At 46.1% G+C, this 20,973-nt stretch overlaps 1 protein-coding gene across 1 annotated transcript in view; it reads right to left on the bottom strand.

Moving 5' to 3' along the window:
- Positions 1 to 1,660: 1,660 nt before the first annotated feature.
- LOC140205364 (endoplasmic reticulum resident protein 27-like) overlaps positions 1,661 to 20,973 on the bottom strand; it is a 40,955-nt gene continuing 21,642 nt past the window's right edge. The window contains exons 5-9 of the mRNA XM_072272959.1: positions 18,867 to 19,004; positions 18,371 to 18,490; positions 13,894 to 14,019; positions 10,880 to 11,077; positions 1,661 to 2,315 (exon numbers count right to left, since the gene is read on the bottom strand). Of these exons, the coding sequence (XP_072129060.1) occupies positions 2,283 to 2,315; positions 10,880 to 11,077; positions 13,894 to 14,019; positions 18,371 to 18,490; positions 18,867 to 19,004 (615 nt within the window). The 3' untranslated portion in view covers positions 1,661 to 2,282. The remainder of the gene's footprint in view (positions 2,316 to 10,879; positions 11,078 to 13,893; positions 14,020 to 18,370; positions 18,491 to 18,866; positions 19,005 to 20,973) is intronic.

Raw genomic sequence — 20,973 nt, 5'->3', positions numbered from 1 at the left:
TTTAGGGGCATCGCTCCTTGAAGATGGATACTACGAAGGCTAGTGCCCGTGTTGGAGCTGACTAAGTTTACAACTTTCTGCAGCTTACTTGGAACCTATGGTGTAGTTCCCCCCTCCCCGTACACACTAGCCAGACATGCAGCCACTTACAATGCTCTTCCCAGTGCATCGGTAGAAATTGGCCAGTGTCTGGTGACAAACCTCCTCAAACTCCTCATGAAATATAGCCACTGTCATGCCTTTTTTGTAGCTGTGTCGATATGTTGGGCCCAGGTTAGACCCTCAGAGACATTGACACCCAGGAACTTGAAATTGCTCATTGACAGATTTCACTCTGTTAGAAGGGTTTGACAAAGACTCAAGACCTTTGCTGCATTTTCATAGTGGTTAATCTGACTCAGTATCCAGGGAGGGATGTGCACCCTTTTTACCCACTCAGACCAATATCTTAGTCCTTGCCTCCTGAGCATCTACTGCCCATCCCATTCGCTGATTTCACACAACCACTCAGTGGCCACTTTATGAGGTACACCTACACACCTGCTCGTTAACATAAATATCTAATCAGCCAATCTTTGCAGGAAAGCATACAGGTGTAGTCAAGAGGTCCAATTGTTGTTCAGACCAAACATCAGAATGGGGAAGAACTGTGATCTTGAGTGACTTTGACCGTGGAATGACTGTTGGTGCCAGATGGGGTGGTTTGAGTATCTCAGAAACTGCCGATCTCCTGGGATTTTCATGCACAACAGTCTCTGGAGTTTACAGAGAATGGTGTGAAAAACAAAAAAATATCCAGTTCTGTGGGCGTGAAAGCCTTGTTGATGGGAGAGGTCAGAGGAGAATGGCCAGTCTGGTTCAAGCTGACAGGAAGGTGACAATAACTCAAATAACCACATGTTACAACAGTGGTGTGCAGCAGAGTGTCTCTGAGCACACAACGTGTCGCAACTTGAAGTGGATGGGCTACAGCAGCAGAAGACCACAGACAGACACTCGGTGGCCACTTCATGTGGTACGAGAGGCACAAAATAAAGTGGGCACTGAGTGCACACTCTGTTTAAATTATGCTGGCCCATCATGATGAGCACCTCCACCACCCTGTCACGGGGAGGGAATGTCAACTCAGACCATGAGAGGCCTGCGTCGGGCATTTTCCTGCCTTACAAGGTGCAGATTGGAAGTCTGTGTGGGGCACCACTCCACACACAGACACTAGAGCAATGTGTGGTTAAGTGCCTTGCTCAAGGGCACAAACACGCTGCCACAGCTGAGGCTCAAACTAGCGACCTTCAGATCACTAGACGAATGCCTCAACCATTTGGCCACGTGCCCAACAACAGGGTGTGGAGGTTAATTGTAATCTACAACAGGTCCATCCATTCTGACTGCCCACTTCCAAGGTGGTGACTATGCCCAAGTTGAGAGGTGGTGGACATATGGAAGGTGTGTTTGCACTGGCTCTGGAGTCTTCCCCCACTATCTGACACTGTCCAGGGTTTGAGTACATCCTGGGTAGAGAAGACAGCACCAGAGATTTAGTTTTACTGCTGTTTTAATGAAAGTGATTTTAAAATTCCAAAAAGGATATACAATTGGGAACGGGGAAAGAAGGGGTTAAATATAGGATAAAGTCAGACTGATCGACATGTATGGGTCTGTCGATCATTATTTGAATGGAAAGTTAATACTTGACCTACAGCCAATATCCCAGGAATGAAAGGGTTAAAGTATGAGGTGCATTTGATGGCTCTGGGCCTGTACTCACCGGAGTTTAGAAGAATGGGGGTTGGTGTGGAAATCTCATTGAAACCTACTGGATATTGAAAGGCTTCGATAGTGGTTAGAGGATATTTCCTAAAGTGGGGGTGTCTGGGACCAGATGGCACAGCCTCAGAATCGAGGGACATCCATTTACAGCAGAGATGTGGAGGAATTTCTTTAGCTGGAGGGTGGTGAATCTGTGGAATTTATTATTATAAACGGCTGCTGAGGCCAAGTCATTGGATATATTTAAAGCAGAGGGTGGTAGATACTTAATTAGTAGGGGTATCAAAAGTTATGGGCAAAAGGCACGAGATTTGGATTGAGAGGGAGAATAAATCAATGGCACAGCAGACTCGATGGGCTGAATGGCCTAATTCTGCTCCTATGTTCCTATGGTCGATACCGGGTGTTGAAGCAATCTCTTCGCAGTGATCAGAAGGTGTGTCTTTATTTCAGTGACCGAACACAATGTGGGAAAACATGAACAGTATAAAGAGGATGGCAATCCGTGTGATTCACAACTCCTCTGACGGAACTTTCTTCGGCGGCTGAAAAACAGAACGGGCAGTTTCAGTTGTTGGTAACAGAAATAAGAGCTTGAGACCATATGAAATGAAAGTGGAAGTTAGCCAGTCTGTCCCTCTCTCCTGTTCTGCTGTTCAATAACATCACTGGCACTGCTTTAGTTCAGCATCACTTTCTTATACTAAATCTCTTGCTTCTGTTAAATCTATCAATCTCTGTCTTGAATATAAGACTATACTGTACAGTACTATATATATTGTATATAGTACAATATATGTGGAATAGGCCCTTCCAGTCCTTTGAGCCGCGCTGCCCAGTAACCCCTGATTTGACCCTAGCCTAATCACGGGACAATTCACAATGACCAATTAACCCACCAACCGGTATGTCTGTGGACTGTGGGAGGAAACCGGAGCACCTGGAGGAAATCCACGCGGCCACAGGGAGAACGTACAAAGTCCTTACAGGCAACGGCGGGAGTTGAACCCCGGTCGCCAGCACTGTAAAGAGGAGCCCACGTCAGAATGGGAATGGGAAGTAGAGTTAAAATGCATAGCACTGGGAAGTCCCACCGATGTGCTCAAGGAAGCATCCTACGTTGTGGGTCACTAACGTAGAGGAGGCCGCACTGGGAGCACCGAATACAGTAAGTGACCCCGACAGGTTCACAGGTGAGGGGCTGCCTCACCTGGAAGAACTGTCTGCAGCCCTGAGTGGAGCGAGGGAGGGGGTGCAGCACTTGTCCCGCTGGCAGGGGTAAGTGCCAAGAAGGAGATTAGTGGGGAGGGCTAAGTGAACAAACAAGTCACATGGGGAGCAATCGTGCAGAGAGTGGGGAGAGGAGGGAAAGATATGCTTTGTGGTAGGATCCTGTTGAAGATGACAGGTTTTGGAGAGTGATGTGCCGGTGCAGACTCTCGTCGGGTGGTGAGTTAAGTGCAAGGGGAACTCTATCCCTGTTATGATGCCGGGGAGGTGGGATGAGGACAGATGTCTGCGAAATAGAGGAGTTCAGGGTAGTTGGAGGTGCTTGATAAAGTAGGCCAAAGTCAGCACAGTTGGAATTCTGTTGGAATTCTTTTAGGAAGTAGCAGGCAGGATAGACAAAGGAGAGTTAGTGGATGTAGCTTACATGGATTTTAAGAAGGCCTTTGACAAGGTGATGTGCAAAAGGCTGCTTAACAAAATAAGAGCCCATGGTATTACAGGAAAGATATCTGCGTGGACAGAATGTTGGCCGATTGGCAGGAGGCAGAGAGTTGGAATTAAGGAAGCCTTTTCTGGTTGGCTGCTGGTGACAAGGGGTGTTCTGCAGGGGTTGGAATCGAGGCCACTTCTCTTCACGTTATATGTCAATGATTTGTGACCAAGTTTGCCAAAAGTACAAAGATAGATGGAGGGGACGGTAGTGTTGTAGGACCAGGGAGTCTGCAGAAGGACATGGACTGATTGGGAAAATAGGCAATGAAGTGGCAGATGGAATATCGTGTAGGGAAGTGTATGATCAAGCACTTTGGTAGAAGGAAGAAAATTGTAGACTATTTCCTAAATGGGGAGAGGAAATTCAAAAACCAGAGGTGGAAAGTGACTTGGGAGTTCTTGTGCAGGATTCCCTAAAGGTTAACTTGCAGGTCGAGTCAGTGGTAAGGAAGGCAAATGCTGTGTTAGCATTAATTTCAAAAGACTAGAATATAAGAGCAAGGATGTGAAGCTGAGGATTTATAAGGCATTGGTCAGACTGCACTTGGAGTATTGTGAACAAGAGGAATTCTGCAGATGCTGGAAATTCAAGCAACACACATCAAAGTTGCTGGTGAACGCAGCAGGCCAGGCAGCATCTCTAGGAAGAAGTACAGTCGACGTTTCAGGCCGAGACCCTTCGTCAGGGAGTCCTGACGAAGGGTCTCGGCCTGAAACGTTGACTGTACCTCTTCCTAGAGATGCTGCCTTTGATGTTGGAGTATTGCGAGCAGTTCTGGGCCTCTAAGATGTGCTGGCATTGGAGAGGATCCAGTGGAGGTTCACAAAACTTATTCCAGAAATGAAAGGATTAATGTATGAGACTCATTTAATGGCCCTGGACCTGTACTTGCTGGAGTTTAGAAGAATGAGGGGGGGACCTCATTGAAACCTATCAAATATTGGCCTAGACAGAGTGGATGTGAAGAGGATGTTTCCTGTTGTGGAGGAGTCTAGGACCAGAGGAAACGGCCTCAGAATAGAGAGACATCTACTTAGAACGGAGATTAGAAGGAATTTTTTTAGCCACGTTATCATTTACCCTCACTAGTTATACCTGTCAGGGAATGTAGAGAGGCTTGACCCAAAATCAGAACAGTGAAGATGATTTAGCAGGAAATGATAGTTTACTAATAGACTGCAAAATAACAAGCCACAAGGGGCCACAAGGTAAGAGAGAACCATCTACGGCCCACTACCTGTCGATGTGAATGGCCACCTTGGTCAGGCCCAGGAAGAAGGTGAGGAGGAGGTACCCCAATTGAGTCAGACCTCCCTCACCTTAGCACCAGGTGCCCACACATCAGGAGAATGGGGCTGAAATGTGACCGGAACTTGAGGAGAAGCCCTTCCCAAATTTTCCAAGCAGGGTCAGCAACCTCTCACAGTGCACATACATGAAATACAGACTCATCCAGACTGCAGAAATGGACAAGTCCGTGATTAAAATAAAGGCCAGTTCCACAGCGCAGCTCTGTCCCTGCCCTGGAATGTTTGACGGGGATGACTAGAGGGAGCTTCTCACTGCTTCTAACCTCTGCTCTACCTTCTCTGGGCACAGCACACAAAATGCTGTAGGGGGCATAATTTTAAGGTGATTGGAGTAAAGTACGGGGGGGGGGGATGTTGGAGGTAGGTTTTTACAGAGTGGTGAATACGCTTTAAGAGCTGGTGGTAGAGGCAGATACATTAGGGACATTTAGGATACTCTTAGATAAGTCAAGGTCAAAGTAAATTTATTATCAAATTATGTAATGACACTGTGTACTGCTTTAAGATTCATTTTCTTGCAGGTATTTATAGGAATAAATGCAGCTTCCATTATTAAGGACCTCCAGCACCCAGGGCATGCCCTTTTCTCACTGTTACCATCAGGTAGGAGATACAGAAGCCTGAAGGCACACACTCAGCGATTCAGGAACAGCTTCTTCCCCTCTGCCATCCAATTCCTAAATGGACACTACCTCACTTTTAAAAAATATACAGTATTTCTGTTTTTGCACATTTTAAAAAATCTATTCAATATACATATACTGTAATTGATTAACTTAATTATTATTAATTTTTTATTTTATTTATTATTTTTCTCTCTCTCTGCTAGATTATGTATTGCATTGAACTAAGTTAACAAATTTCACGTCACATGCTGGTGATGATAAACCTGATTCTGATTCTGAAAATAAATAACTATAATTTATGAAAAAATATACATGAACAAAGACTGACATACAATCAATGTGTAAAAGAAGACACATTATTCAAAAGAGTACTGAGAATATAAATTGCAGAGTCCTTGTAAGTGAGTCCATAGGCTGTGGAATCAGTTCAGCGTTGTTGAGGGTTATGTTATCCAGCAGATGCCTTGTGCAGATTGGCACATGGATGATAGGGAAATGGAGGGCTATGTGGGAAGGAAGGGTTAGATTGATCTTGGAGTAGGTTAGAAGGTTGTTACAACATCATGGGTCAAAAGGCCTTTACTGTGCTATACTGTTCTATGTTTTATATAACTCAGCAGGTAAAGCAGCTTCCATGGAGGGGAATAAGCAGTCAATTTTTCAGACATAAATCTCAACTTTAAAGTCAGTTTGTGTGTGGGCCCCACCTCTTTGTCCTGAGCATCAGAGAGAGAAACGAGCTTTCCCACCCTGGTTCCTGCCCCCTTCCTTTCCAGTCCTGATGAAGGCTCTCAGTATGAAACGTCGTCTGTTTATTCCTCTCCATAGAAGCTGCCTGACCTGCTGAGTTCCTTCAGTACTTTGTGTGTGTTTCTCAAGATTTCCAGCATCTGTATAATCCATCCATGCCTTCTCTGGGTCCGTCTGATGTCATAAACTCTGGATTTTTGCTTTATGGGCTTCACCTTAATGAGCTAGGCAGAGATAGCAGTTGAGTTTCGACAATGAATCGAGTGAGTTGGGAGCCGTCCCGTGAACGGGCTTCCCTGCAGGGTAACAATGGTCTGCCAGTTCCCTCTAGTGGCTATGCCTTTGCTGTGCTCCCGCTTGACAAACCTGACATTGCTGGGATTTAACACAAGAAAATCCAAAGTAACACACACAAAATGCTGGAGGAACTTAGGCAGCATCTGTGTAAAAGAATAAACAGTCGATGTTTCGGGCCAAGACCCTTCATCAGGACTGGGATATGGCATCTGTAGCTTTTGATCTTCAAGAAGTTCAAAGTAAATTTATTAATAACAACGAGCTTGGGATTCATTTCCTTGCAGGCATTTATGGGGGAAAGAGAAATACAGTAGAATTTATGAAAAACTACACTTAAACAAAAACTGACAAACAACCAATGTGCAACAGAAGCCAAAATATGCAAATTAAACAAAAATAGTGAGAACTTATGTTGTAAAGAGTCCTTGAAAGTGACTGTGTAGGTTGTAGAATCAGTTCAGAGGAGTGGTGAGTGAAGTTGTCCGTGTCAGTTCAGGAGCCCAGTGGCTGAAGGGTATTAACTTTTACTGAACCTGCTGGGATAGGACCTAAAGCTTCTGTAGCCCTGCCTGATGACAGCAGCAAGAAAAGGGCATGGCCCGGATGGGGAGGGTCTTATATGATGGATGCCGCTGTCTTGTGGCAGCGCTCCATGTAAATGTACTTTGTGGTGGGGAGGGTCTTGCCTGTGATGGAGTGGGCTGTGTCCACCACTTTCTGTGCATAAGGTCGCAAGGTCCATCTCTGAGGAGAAAGGATTAGAGAAGCAGAGATTTAAAGTTCAAAGTAAATTTATTATCAAAGTATATATATATATATATCACCATATCCAACCCTGAGATTCATCTTCTTGTGCGCATACACAACAAATCAATGGAATAATAATCATAATAGAATCAATGGAAGACTGCCCAACTTGGGTGTTCAAGCAGAATGCAGAAGACAACAAACTGTGCAATTGCAAATAAAAAGAAATAATAATAATAATAAATAAATAAATAAGAAATAAATATCAAGAACATGAGACGAGGGTTCTCGAAAATAAGTCTATAGGTTGTGGGAACATTTCAGTGATGGGGCAAGTGAAGTTGAATGAAGTTCAAGAGCCTGATGGTTGAGGGATAGTGACTGTTCCTGATGGTGTGAAGTCCTGAGGCTTCTGTACCTTCTTCCTGACGGCAGCAGCAAGAAAAGAGCATGACCTGGGCGGTGGGCATCGCTGATTATGGATGCTGCTTTGCTGCCATAACGCTTTGTGTAGATGTGCTCAATGGTGAGGAGAGCCTTACCCATGACGGACTGGGCTCTATCCACTGTTCTTTGTAGGATTTTCTGTTTGAGGGTACCGGTGTTGCAGCCAGTCAATACACTCTCCACTACACATCTACAGAAATTTGTCAAAGTATTAGGCGTCATGCTGAATCTTTGCAATCTCCTAAGGAAGTAGAGATACTACCGTGCTTTCTTCATAATTGCACTTACATGCTGGGCCAAGAAGTAGTTCTCTGAAATGATAACACTGAGGAACTTAAAGTTGCTGACCCTCTCCACCTCTGATCCGAGGACTGGCTTAGGAACCCTTGGTTTCCTCCTCCTGAAGTCAATAATCGGCTTCTTGGTCTTGCAGACACCGAGTGAGGGGTTGTTTTTATGGCACCGCCCAACTGGATTTTCAATTTCTCTCCTGTATGCTGATTAGCACCTTTGATTCAGCCTTTGACAGAGGTAAGGGTGAAAGGTGGTGAAGGCGGAAATGCACAGCGCGAGGGTTAAACGAGAGCACAGATTCATGGAGTCACTCCACCTGGAAACAAACTCTTCAGCCCAACCTGTCTATGCTGACCAACATTTCCATTTAAACTCGTCCCACATGCTCACCTTTGGCCCATATCTCTGCAATTTTTTCTATTACCATGCCTGTCTAAGAGTCTTTCTCTGGTAGCTCATTCCATATGTGCTGCAACCTCTGTGTGAAGATATCACCCTTCAGGCCCCTTTTAAATCTTTCCTCTCTCATCTCAAACTCCAATTTGATTCCTTTCCCCTGTGAAAAAGACCCTATCTTTGCCCCTCATGATTTTATACACCCCTGCCAGGTCACCTCTCAAAAAAGTCCCAGCCTATCCAACCCTTTCCCTTTTACTCAGCCCCTTGATTCCTAGCAATATTTTTGTAAATCTTCTTTGTATTCTTTCCAGCTTAATGATATCTAGCCTCTACAGTGGGACCAAAACTGAGATTTAGAATTAGACTTAGTTTATCATTGTGCCCTGATACAGTGCAAGATCTTCATCCAGACTGATCATGCCATATATAAAATACATTCTGTAAAGGCATCCGTTAGTCTTGCGAGACCATGGACCTGCACCTGGAAAGTCTTCACTCTCCAGGGCACAGGCCTGGGCAAGGTTGTGTGGAAGACCGGCAGTTGCCCATGCTGCAAGTCTCCCCTCTCCACGACACCGATGTTGTCCAAGGGAAGGGCATTAGGACCCATACAGCTTGGCACCAGTGTCGTTGCAGAGCAATGTGTGATTAAGTGCCTTGGTCAAGGACACAACACTCTGCCTCGGCTGGGGCTCAAACTCATGACCTTCAGATCGCTAGTTGAATGCCTTAACCACATGGCCACGTGCCCACGTGCATTCAGTGGTATGCCACTTTATTAAGTACCTCCTGTACCTTATAAAGTGGCCACTGGGTGTATGTTCATGGTCTTCTGCTGCTGTAGCCCATCACGTGTTGTGCCTTCATAGATACTTTTCTGCACATCACTGTTGTAGTGGGTGGTTATTTGAGTTACTATCACCTTCCTGTCAGCTTGAACCAGTCTGGCAATTCCCCTCTGATCTCTCTCATTAATAAGGTGTTTTCACCCTTAGAACTGCCACTCACTGGATGTTTTTCGTTTCTCACGCCATCCTCTGTAAACTCAAGAGCAGGGGCTCCCAATCTCCTCTGTGCCATAGACCAATACCATTAAGCAAGGAGTCCGAAGACCCCAGACTGGGAACCCCTGCTCAAGAGACAGATGTGCATGAAAATCCCAGATCCGCAGCGGTTTCTGAGATACTCAGAGCACCCTGTCTGGCACCAACAATCATTTCATGGTCAAAGTCACTTAGACCATTTTTTTTTAGCAATTCTGATGTTTGATCAGAATGACAACTGAACCTCTTGACCATGTCTGCATGCTTTTATGCATTGAGTTGCTGCCACGTGATTGGCTGATTAGACAGTTGTAGTAATGAGCAGGTGTATAGGTGTACTAGTAAAATGGCCACTGAGTGTACACATAACAGAATTCAGAATATAGTGTAGTAACCTCAAAGGAAGATATCACACTGAAGTAAACTGGGAGAACAAAATTCATCTTTCGTTAATGAGAGGTCCGTTCGAGAACCTGGTAACAGCAGGATAGAAGAGTCTGCTGATATGGGTGTTCAAGCTTTTGTATCTTCTGCCCAATAGGAGAAGGAGAAGAGAGAATTACCAGGCTCCTTGATTATGTTGGCTGCTTTCTTGAGGCAGTGGGATGTGTAGATGGAGTCAACAGAGGGGATGCTAGTTTTAATGGTTGACTGGGCCTAGTTCACAACTCTCTGCACAGTTTGTTCATTAAGTGCCGTGTTGCATGATGTGGTCAATCATGGTCTTTCCAGGACCATGATTGTTCTTGGCAAATTTTTCTACAGAGGTGGTTTGCCATTGCCTTCTTCTGGGCAGTGCCTTTTACAAGACGGGTGACCCCAGCCATTATCAATACTCTTCAGAGACTATCGGCCTGGGATCAGTGGTCACATAACCAGGACTTGGGCTGCTCATATGACCATCCACCACCTACTTCCACGGCTACATATGACCCTGATCGAGGGACTAAGCGGGTGCTGCACCTTGCGCAGGAGTGACCTGCAGGCGAGCAGAGGGAAGGAGCGCCTCACACCTCCTTTGGCAGAGACGTATCTTCACCCTGCCCAGTAATGGTTTATTATTGTCACATGTACCAAGATACGGTGAAAAGTTTGTCTTGCATACTGTTCATACAGAGCAAATCATTACACAGTGCATTGAGTAAGATAAAAACAATAACAATGTAGAATAAGGTGTAAAAGCTACTGGAAATGTGCAGTGCAGGTGAACAATGAAGTCCATAATGAGGATGATTGTGAGATCAAGGGTCCATCTTACGGACAAGAGGTCTGATAACTGTGGGACAGAGCTTTCCTTGAGCCTGGTGCTCCATGCTCTTAGGCTTTGGTGTCTTCTGCCCGATGGGAGAGGGGAGACGAAGGAACGTCTGGGGTGGGTGGGATCTTTGATGATTCCTTTACTGAGAAGAGAGGAGAAGCAAGGTAGTGATAGTGATTTTCATAACATTTCATCAAGATGACCCTGTCACTCACCTCCTCAATACCTCCTATGAAGTCAGTGTAGAACCTCCGTATGACACCAGGGCTGATTTCACTGACCTTCATTGCCTTCGCTGCGTTTGTCACCACGTGAAAGAGGCAGATCGCGGGCAAATCCGGCTCCTTCACTTTGAAGAACTTAGTCACTCGTCGGTTCTCCTTCTTGTCTGTGTCGACCAGAACAAAGATGACCTGAGAGAGAAGAGGCGGGCAGAGGTTAGGAGCTGAGTAATTGGCAGACGCGTTGAGTCCTTGCGGAGAGGTCTCCTGAGCCGCATCAGGCGAAGAGCGAGAAGGTGGCAGGTGCACACGTGGCCGATCGATCGCGCACTGAATCAATCCGACCTCCTGCGCGCAGAGGGTTCTTTCTTTCCGCACGGGCTTTCAAGTCTTAGCGGCTTCGTCTGTAGCTCCCACACTATACGTTTCCCAGCGCATACCGTTAGTGACATAACTGAGTAAAAAGTTTTAATTCTACCACTCCGCTGTCGTCCTGGCTCCACGCACACGCAACATCTCCTACCTGTCTTACCAGCAGGCAAAAAACAAAGGGCAAATGACTTCAAATATGAACAAACAATCCGCTGGAGGAACTCAACAAGTTGAGAGGCAACTATGTAGGAGTGGTGTGGTAGTAGGGGGAAGAATTGTCGATGTTTGTCAGGTCAACCTTCCCTCTCCCCTCTTCCCTGTCGCATTTGCAATGGAGTTGTCCACCTCTGGAAGTTCACGGCAGGGCAAGGGTTAACATAATGTCCGGGCAAGGACAGATTGCGGTCAGCCCGGGCAATAAAGGTCTTTGAAGAGCAGGGTTTCACTTTGCACAGCAAACAATGGAGCCATTAGGCTTGCTGAGCCAAGGTAAGAATGCAAGAGAGGGATTCAAGTGAAACCCCTTTTTACTGGGCGTCTCTGGAAATGCAGCTCGTTAGCCCCTCGCTAACAGCCACTGGGCTCTGCGGCGAGGAACCCACCTTTCTCAGGGTCCGTATGTCTAGGGTGTACACGACCTTGGACCCGCCAAACCCGTGAGGTTGGGATGTCTCACCCACCCAAACTCCAGTGTGTGTGAATGCTGTGAGATTTACTGCCCCCTGCAGTTGGCTGTTGGCATGAAATCGTGCGCTACATACAATTATAAATAAAGTATATTTAAGAATGTTAACCAAACAGTTATTAAAGAAAAGAAAGGAAAAAGCAAAAGTGCACATCATAACTAAACAGTCAAATGTGCAGATAAGTTGGAGCTCATCTTGCATTTGTCTTTTACTCATGCACTGGTCCCTCAGTCTGCATGAAAGCACACACACCACCTTCCAAATCTCGCTCAAAACCCATCCCGAACCAACACGGGAGTATTGGTTCTTCCTCCTGGAAGCCACTCATCTGCACAAAGCACCTTGTGCAACAGGGATGACATCCTCAGCCATCTTCCCTCCTGTCTCCTCCCAGCTCCCACCAAAAAAGACCTCAACCCACACCAGTTTCCCTCACAAAAACTTCTCTGCCCAGCATTCTCTAGAACCTTCTTCCAACTGCACCATCCTGATTGGCTGACACCACATTCCTAAGTTGCACAACAAATCCCCTTATCTCAGCTCAACCCCAAACAGACTGCTCTTACAGAACTGCTAAAAATGAACTATCTACATAATATCAGCAAAAATCTTAACCACTGCGTTAAACAAGGAACACGCACCAACTAAAGGACAATTACTTTCTTAACTTCAAATTTAACTTGTAGTTTCTATTACCTTTTAACACCTGTATTGTGAATGGTGACTGATCCTCTAAGTCACAAATTTGAACAAACATGGTTTATCAAATGGTCAATATCCATAACTGTTAGTCAATTCTGTATAAAAATGTAATTCCTTTGGGGTTCTAACATTTTTCTGTCACTCATTCTTTGTTTTTTTTCTCTCTCTCTGTTTCGTGGATGTCTACGAAGAGTAAGAACTTCAGGTTGTATACTGTCGCAAACACGAGGAAATCTGCAGATGCTGGAATTTCAAGCAACACACATAAAAGTTGCTGGTGAACGCAGCAGGCCAGGCAGCATCTCTAGGAACATGTACAGTCGACGTTTCAGGCCGAGACCCTTCGTCAGGACTAACTGAAGGAAGAGCTAGTAAGAGATTTAAAAGTGGGAGGGGGAGGGGGAGATCCGAAATGATAGGAGAAGACAGGAGGGGGAGAGATGGAGCCAAGAGCTGGACAGGTGATTGGCAAAAGGGATATGAGAGGATCATGGGACAGGAGGCCTAGGGAGAAAGAAAGGGGGAGGGGGAAAGCCCAGAGGATGGGCAAGGAGTATAGTGAGAGGGACAGAGGGAGAAAAAGGAGAGAGAAAAAAAGAATGTGTGTATATAAATAAATAAATAATAGATGGGGTACGAGGGGGAGGTGGGGCATTAGCGGAAGTTTGAGAAGTCAAAGTTTATGCCATCAGGTTGGAGGCTACCCAGACGGAATATAAGGTGTTGTTCCTCCAACCTGAGTGTGGCTTCATCTTTACAGTAGAGGAGGCCGTCGATAGACATATCAGAATGGGATTGGGACGTGGAATTAAAATCTTCTTTCAGTTAGTCCTGATGAAGGGTCTCGGCCCGAAACGTTGACTGTACCTCTTCTTAGAGATGCTGTCTGGTCTGCTGCATTCACCAGCAACTTTTAGTTTGTATACTGTATACAGTCTCTGATATTAAGTTGATTTATTGAACCACTTCTGTGTTCAGGCTTCAGAATAGTGTAGTGACAGGGGCCGGGCTGTTCTCCTTGTGCAAAAGTAAATAAGGTGTGTTTGAGGAGTGAGTGTGAGTTTTCAGAGTCCAGTTAAATCAGCGATGATACACCTTCTTGTAGTTTCCAGGCCATGCTTCATCAACACCTGAAATTCCATCCGACTTCCCAAAGAGCAAACCATTGACATCACCAACGTTCAACCAATAAATGCAACACATCAAAGACATACACAGACAGCTTCTTACAAACTACCTGGGACTTACCTTCCCCAGAAACTCAGGGGCTACACCTTTGAACTTGTCAAACAGAGGCTGATATTCTTTCGATGTCTTGCTGACAAGCAGAAGGAGCTGAGTAGGAACCCCAGACCCAAAGATCTGGCCTGCATACTGAGAAGAAAGAAGTGCAATCATCTTCCAAAGCATTTTGTGCGGAGACCTTTATGCAATTTGTTCACTCACAGGATGACAGTCCTGGAGTTTGCTGTCCATCCCTATCTAACTCTTGATCTGACAGCTTTCTGCAGGCTGTCTACGGTAATTCCCATGATTAGAAGGTTGTCCAATCAGGAACAACAAAAAGGCTAGATCTATATTATAGACATGGAGTCAAAGAGCACTACAGCAAAGAAACAGGCCCTTCAGCCCATCTAGTTCATGCTGAACTGTTATTTCGCCTAGCTGTTGAGTTCTGTTCATTTGGGCCATGTAAACATTTAGCTGGGATGTACACTTCCCTTGTTATGGGCGTGCACACAGAGGCTGAGAGGGGATATATGGGGAAGAAGATGGCAGCCTTTTTGTAGAGAATGCAGTCAGATAAAGTAAAGTTGTTTAAATGAAAGAAAATCTTGTCTTTGTCGTTTGAACGTTAACATAGTCCCATTGACCATTGGCCTAAGGAATCCACGTATTCCCTGGAATTTGGAAAGATGAAGGTATCTATGTATTCTACAGAGTTTGGAAGGATGAGAATGATCTGAAGGGGTCATGACAAGGGGGATGTTGCCATGCTCCCAGTAGTAGGAACTTCTTGAATGGGGTGATCTGGCGACAAGATCAAGGGGCAGTCCCTTACAACTGAGAGGTAGAAAAATTCCTTCTTATAGAGGGTGATGAATCTCGGGAACTTTAACCGAGGAGGTTTTTGGAGGCTAAATCATCCGAGGTAATTAAAAAGGAGGTGGATACATCTTTGAAAGATTGAGAGCTCTGGAAACTGCCACAGTACTGTGCAAAAAACAACTGTCATGATATATGCGAGTGATGATAAACCTGATTCTGATATGGATCTCTATTGTGGACTGAGAGTGGGAAGGGGGCAGGAAGAGGGGAATCATGGTTGGGAAAAACAGATGGGAAGGGGAGAGGGAGTTGGAAGCACCAGAGAGACATTCTGTAAGGATCAATATACATTATACTTTATACTTTATTGTCGCCAAACAATTGGTACTAGAATGTACAATCATCACAGCGATATTTGATTCTGCGCTTCATACTCCCTGGATTACAAATATTAAATATTAAAAATATTAAAAATAGTTAAAATTAGTAAAATGTTAAAAATTTAAATTATAAATCATAAATAGAAACTAGAAAAATGGGAAGTAAGGTAGTGCAAAAAACCCGAGAGGCAGGTCCGGATATTTGGAGGGTTTGGCCCAGATCTGGGTCAGGATCCACTCAGCAGTCTTATCACAGTTGGAAAGAAGCCGTTCCCAAATCTGGCCGTACGAGTCTTCAAGCTCCTGAGCCTTCTCCCGGAGGGAAGAGGGATGAAAAGTGTGTTGGCTGGGTGGGTCGTGTCCTAAACCAGTTGTTTGGAATCAAACGACCTTCCCTGGTGTGTCAGGGCTGGGTGTGTCTACACACACGCCGCCTCCCGCCCCCCGCCCCGGCACTCGTTTTCTGCCACCTGTCCCGCACCCCTCCCGCGGCACGCCACCCTCACCATTCCCAGCATCCTTTGCTCCAGCCAATTTACAAACTCACCCCCTGCTCCACACTGATAAGTACAGTACTGGGTATAGGTCTTAGGCATTCTAGCTACATATATGTGTCTGAGGCCTTTGCACAGTACCATATAACGTAAAACATAGAACACTATAGCACAGTACAGGCCCTTTGGCCCATGATGTTGTGCCAACCTTTTAATCTACTCCTGGATCAATCTAACCCTTCCCTCCCATATAGCCCTCCAGTTTTGTATCAATCATGTGCCTATCTACGAGTCTCTTAAATCACCCTAATGTATCTGCCTCTACCGCCACCTCTAGCAGCATGTTCCACGTGTTTACCACTCCCTGTGTACAAAAACCTACCTCTTACATTCCCCCCTCCCCCGCGTACTTTCCTCTCGTCACCTTAAAATTATGCTTTGTATTAGCCGCTCCCACCCTGAGAAAAAGGTGCAGGCTGCCCACTCTACTAATGCCTCTTATTATCTTATACACCTCTATCAATATGCCTCTCCTCCTTCTCCATTCCAAAGAGAAAAGCCCCTCCTCACTCAGCCTTTCCTCATATGACAATAAGAACACTGAGGCTGTCTACAAGAAGGGTCAGAGCCGTCTCTATTTCCTGAGGAGACTGAGGTCCTTTAACATCTGCCGGACAATGCTGAGGATGTTCTACGAGTCTGTGGTGGCCAGTGCTATCATGTTTACTGTTGTGTGCTGGGGCAGCAGGCTGAGGGTGGCAGACACCAACAGAATCAACAAACTCATTCGTAAGGCCAGTGATGTTGTGGGGATGGAACTGGGCTCTCTGACGGTGGTGTCTGAAAAGAGGATGCTGTCCAAGTTGCATGCCATCTTGGACAATGTCTCCCATCCACTACATAATGTACTGGTTGGGCACAGGAGTACATTCAGCCAGAGACTCATTCCACCGAGATGCAGCACAGAGCGACATAGGAAGTTATTTCTGCCTGTGGCCATCAAACTTTACAACTCCTCCCTTGGAGGGTCAGATGCCCTGAGCTGATAGGCTGGTCCTGGACTTATTTCATAATTTACTGCCATAATTTACATATTACTATTTAACTACTTATGGTTCTATTACTATTTATTATTTATGGAGCAACTGTAACGAAAACCAATTTCCCCCGGGATCAATAAAGTATGACTATTACGACCACTACTACTACATGACATGCTTTCTAATCCGGGCAGCGTCCTCCGCACCCTCTGTAAAGCTTCCATGTCCTTCCTAAAGCGGGGCGACCAGAAAAGGAGATCAGGTCTGGGGTAGGAGGCCTCACTTTGAAAGGTGTTTGCAATGAAAGGTGGGGCAGGCTTGAGGAGCGGAGTTGTCCTCTCCTATCCCGCTGTCCCTCTTTTCTCGTGCGGGCCAGACTGGGTTCGGGCAGAAGATATCCAAGCCCATCGAAGGAGTTTTATAACAATCCAGTCAGTTCCACGCACACCGTTAGCAATGCACTTTCACTGCAGATAGGCTTAATTAACAAATTTAGTGAGGGATGCGGCCTCTTATCTCTAGTCCGGTGATGGAATTAATCCCGTAACTTTTAGCCGGCTGGTGGTGTAGTGGCTTCCGCACCAGACTCCGAGGCAAGTGGTCTCAGGATTAAGTCCAGCCTGCTCCTCGTACACTTTCTATCGATGCCGGGATGAGCACTGAGCTGGCAACTTGACCGTGTGAAAACCAGACAGAAATGCTGAAGAAACGACATGGTTACCACCCGATGCACTGGAAAGTGCGGAAAGGAACAACGATTCAGTAATTAAGGCATTGAATAAGATTCGATCACCAGTTCTTTATTCATCCTACATTAGGGTTCGTTCATCCTACATCCTAATTAAGTGAAGGCCATGGTTAATGGAATTTAATTTTGCTAACTGCTTCAATGGGATCTGAACTCATGACTGGATCAATATTCCTGGACACTAATTTAGCAAGTTCTCCACTGTGCCATGATGGAATTGAGTCTCTGTGGCCAAGTTTGCAGTTAATGCAGGTGGAGGGGTAGGAATCTGTAAAAAGACTCGGACAGATTAGGAGAATAGACAAAGAGATTAGGGGAATGGGCAGATTAATGCAGCGTTGGGAAGTGCATGGTCATGAAGGAGGACAATTTAACATGGAGGAATCTAACAACATGCGGGGGGGTGGCATGGTCGTAGAGTGGTTCGCAGTGATGTGTGGATAGCCATTGAAAAGGCTTGCCACAGGAGGGCGCAGGTTTAAGGTGCTTGAGAGTAGGTACAGAGGAGATGTCAGGGGGTAAATCTTTTTACGCAGAGAGTGGTGAGTGCATGGAATGGGCTGCTGGCAACAGTGGTGAAGACGGATATGATAGGGTCTTTTAAGAGACTTTTGGATAGGTACATGGAGCTTAGAAAAATAGAGGGCTATGGCTAACCCTAGTAATTTCTAAGGTAGGGACATGTTCGGCACAGCTTTGTGGGCTGAAGGGCCTGTATTGTGCTGTAGGTTTTCTATGTTCCTATGTTTCAATAAGGCTGAGGAAGATCATGGACCTACTATAACCCCTAACCTCCTCGATTATCCCAATATTCCCTTGGGAAATGTTCTTTTTGCAAAGGATCTGTGGTTACCCGCATTCTCAGTCCTCTCGTGTTAAGAGTTCAGTATGAGTTTGGGCGTGGAATCATTTTCCAGCTCACTAGGCTCTCCAGGACTGGACGGCTCTGTCGCTGGGGCCTAACATTCACTACCCACCCTGAATCCCCCCCCACTCTGCAGCAGTGTACATTACCGTGGGATTGTACTCGGTCACCAGGCGGAGTTCGTTGTGCCGCAAGAAGTGAATAATCCTCGTGACGTTCGGTTTCAGGTGACCTTCCTCGAAGGCATAGTCAGCGCGCCCTTCATCGAACTGACAGCAATAAAGAGAAGACAGGAGAAACTGCAGGTGCTGTATTCTTGAGCAGCGTCCAGTAAAGAGCAGACTGACAAGGGCATTGGCATGCAATGCAAAGTGAATTGTAAGTCAAAGTAAAGCTATTAGCAAACTACATTTATGACACTATATTGCGAATGGTATGCTGGCATTTATAGCGAAAGGATTCGTAGATCAGTAGAACTTTCTTTTCTTGGAGGGTGTGGGACTTGATCCCAGAGGGAATTAGCAAAGAGGGAAAGCTGGTGGGATTACGGATTGAGTGACGGAGTGGGCTGGAGAGAGATGGGACGAAGCTCATGTGGCAAATTAACACACAACTATCACTCTGTGGAAGCTGACTTGATCTTACCTCTTTGAAAAGGGTGATGGTGTTCCTGCTGATGTTAAACTTCTCCCAGACGGTTGTGTTGTAGGTTACGGCGAAAGACAATCTTTTCAGCTTCTGAGCCACATCACCGAAAGCCTCAGCCTCCAAGGAGTTCAGATCCTGGCGTGGGGAAGGGGCATGAAGAGAAGTCACAAGAGGCAATGAACCCAGAGTATCAGCAAGCACAGGCAGGAGTCCTGACCAATTCCGCCCCCATTCTCCCCAAAGTGTGAGACGCCATGGTAACACAGCGGTTAGCGCAACAATATTACAGCTCAGGGCATTCCCGAGTTCCGAGTTTACTTCTGGCACTTTCCGTAAGGGGTCTCTGTGGGTTTTCTCCGGGAGCTCTGGCTTCCTCGCACAGACCAAAGATGTATCGGGGAAGTTAATGGATCATTATAAACTGTGCCATGGTTAGGTTAGGGTTAATCAGGGTTGTGGGGTTGCCGGGGAGGCATGGCTTGAAGGGCCAGATAGGTCTACTCTGCACTGTATTGCTAAATAATTAATTATATTAAGCTTGTCGTAGCCGGAAGAAGAGGGCCGTGGTGGTAATGGGGGCAAGCCCCCACTACCTATTAAAAGCTCCCGATGGCGGGTGTCTCAGGTAGCCTCTGACAACCAAGTCCAGCCCCTGGCCTTCACGTGTGGCTTAGCTACTAAGCCCAGCAGAACTGTTTCTGCTGACAGGAGAAGGGGCAAAGGGGGGTTACTGGCACCTTAACACCAGTCACTTTGGGCAGACAGGGCTCGTCAGCCGTGGTTGGCAGCTCATCTGGGAGACGGAAAACTCGAATCTCTAACCTCTGCTGCCTTGTGGCTGCACCCACTCATGGGGGGGGGGGGGGGGTGTCTTCGGGAGTAAACCCCAGGGAAAAGTCCGGAGCTGGAGTCCCTACGTTGAGATCAACGCTGACTGGCAACTTCTGCGACACCATTGGTGCCAGACTGTATCAGTCTCTGCCGCTCCCTCAGTTGCTTGGAGAGGGGGAGCTTGCTACATGAGCAATAGCAGGCTCCCCATATTGTACTGTCCTGGCTTGTGTACTGGCTTGTGTATCACAACTAAGACGCAACATCCAGGGTCAAACCCAACCATCTCCTCCTCCCCAAAATGTGGGACTGAGAGCCATGCAAGTATTTTAAAGAAGTTGCAAAAATACGATCAGTTACCACTTTATGAGGTACACCTGTACAACTGCTCATTAATACAAATATCTAATCAGCCAATCATGTGGCAGCTCAATGCATAAAAGCATGCAGACACGGTCAAGAGATTCAGCTGTTGTTCAGACCAAACATCAGAATGGAGAAGACATGTGATCCATGTGACTTTGACTGTGAAATGATTGTTGGTGCCAGATGGGGTGGTTTAAGTATCTCAGAAACTGAAGATTCCCTGGGATTTTCATGCACAACAGTCTCTAGAGTTTACAGAGAACGGTGTGAAAAACAAAAAACATCCAATAAGCGGCGGTTCTGTAGGCGGAAACGCCTTGTTAATGAGAGAGGTCAGAGGAGAATGGTCAGACTGGTTCAAGCTGACAGAAAGGAGGCAGTATAGTAACTCAAATAGCCACACGTTACAACAGTGGTGTGCAGAAGAGAATCTCCGAATGCACATGACAAACCTTGAAGTGGATGGGCTACAGCAGCAGAAGACCATGAACATGCTCTCAGTGGCCTCTTTAGTAGGTACAGGAGATCCCTAATAAAGTGGCCACAGAGTGTAGGTTATCATTCTGTAGATACAAGGGATTCGGCAGAGGCTGGAAATCCAGAGTAATACACACAAGATGCTGGAGGAACTCAGCAGATCAGGCAGCATCTATAGCGAGGAACATACAGTTAACATTTCAGGCTGAGATCCTTTATCAGTACTGGTGGGGAGTCTCAGCCCAAAATGACGACTGTTTATACAAAATACTCTGCAGATGCTGGGGTCAAAACAACACTCACAACACGCTGGAGCATCCGTGAAAACAATCAGTCAACGTTTCGGGCTGGAACCCTTCATCAGGACTGTAGAGGGAGGGGGCAGAGGCCCTATAAAGAAGGTGGGGGAGGGTGGGAAGGAGAAGGCTGG

The sequence above is a fragment of the Mobula birostris genome, chromosome 11 (assembly GCF_030028105.1).
Source record: "Mobula birostris isolate sMobBir1 chromosome 11, sMobBir1.hap1, whole genome shotgun sequence".
NCBI classification, from domain to species: Eukaryota; Metazoa; Chordata; class Chondrichthyes; order Myliobatiformes; family Myliobatidae; genus Mobula; species Mobula birostris.
Note: the sequence above shows the minus strand (reverse complement) of the source record. Positions and strands in the feature narration are given on the sequence as shown.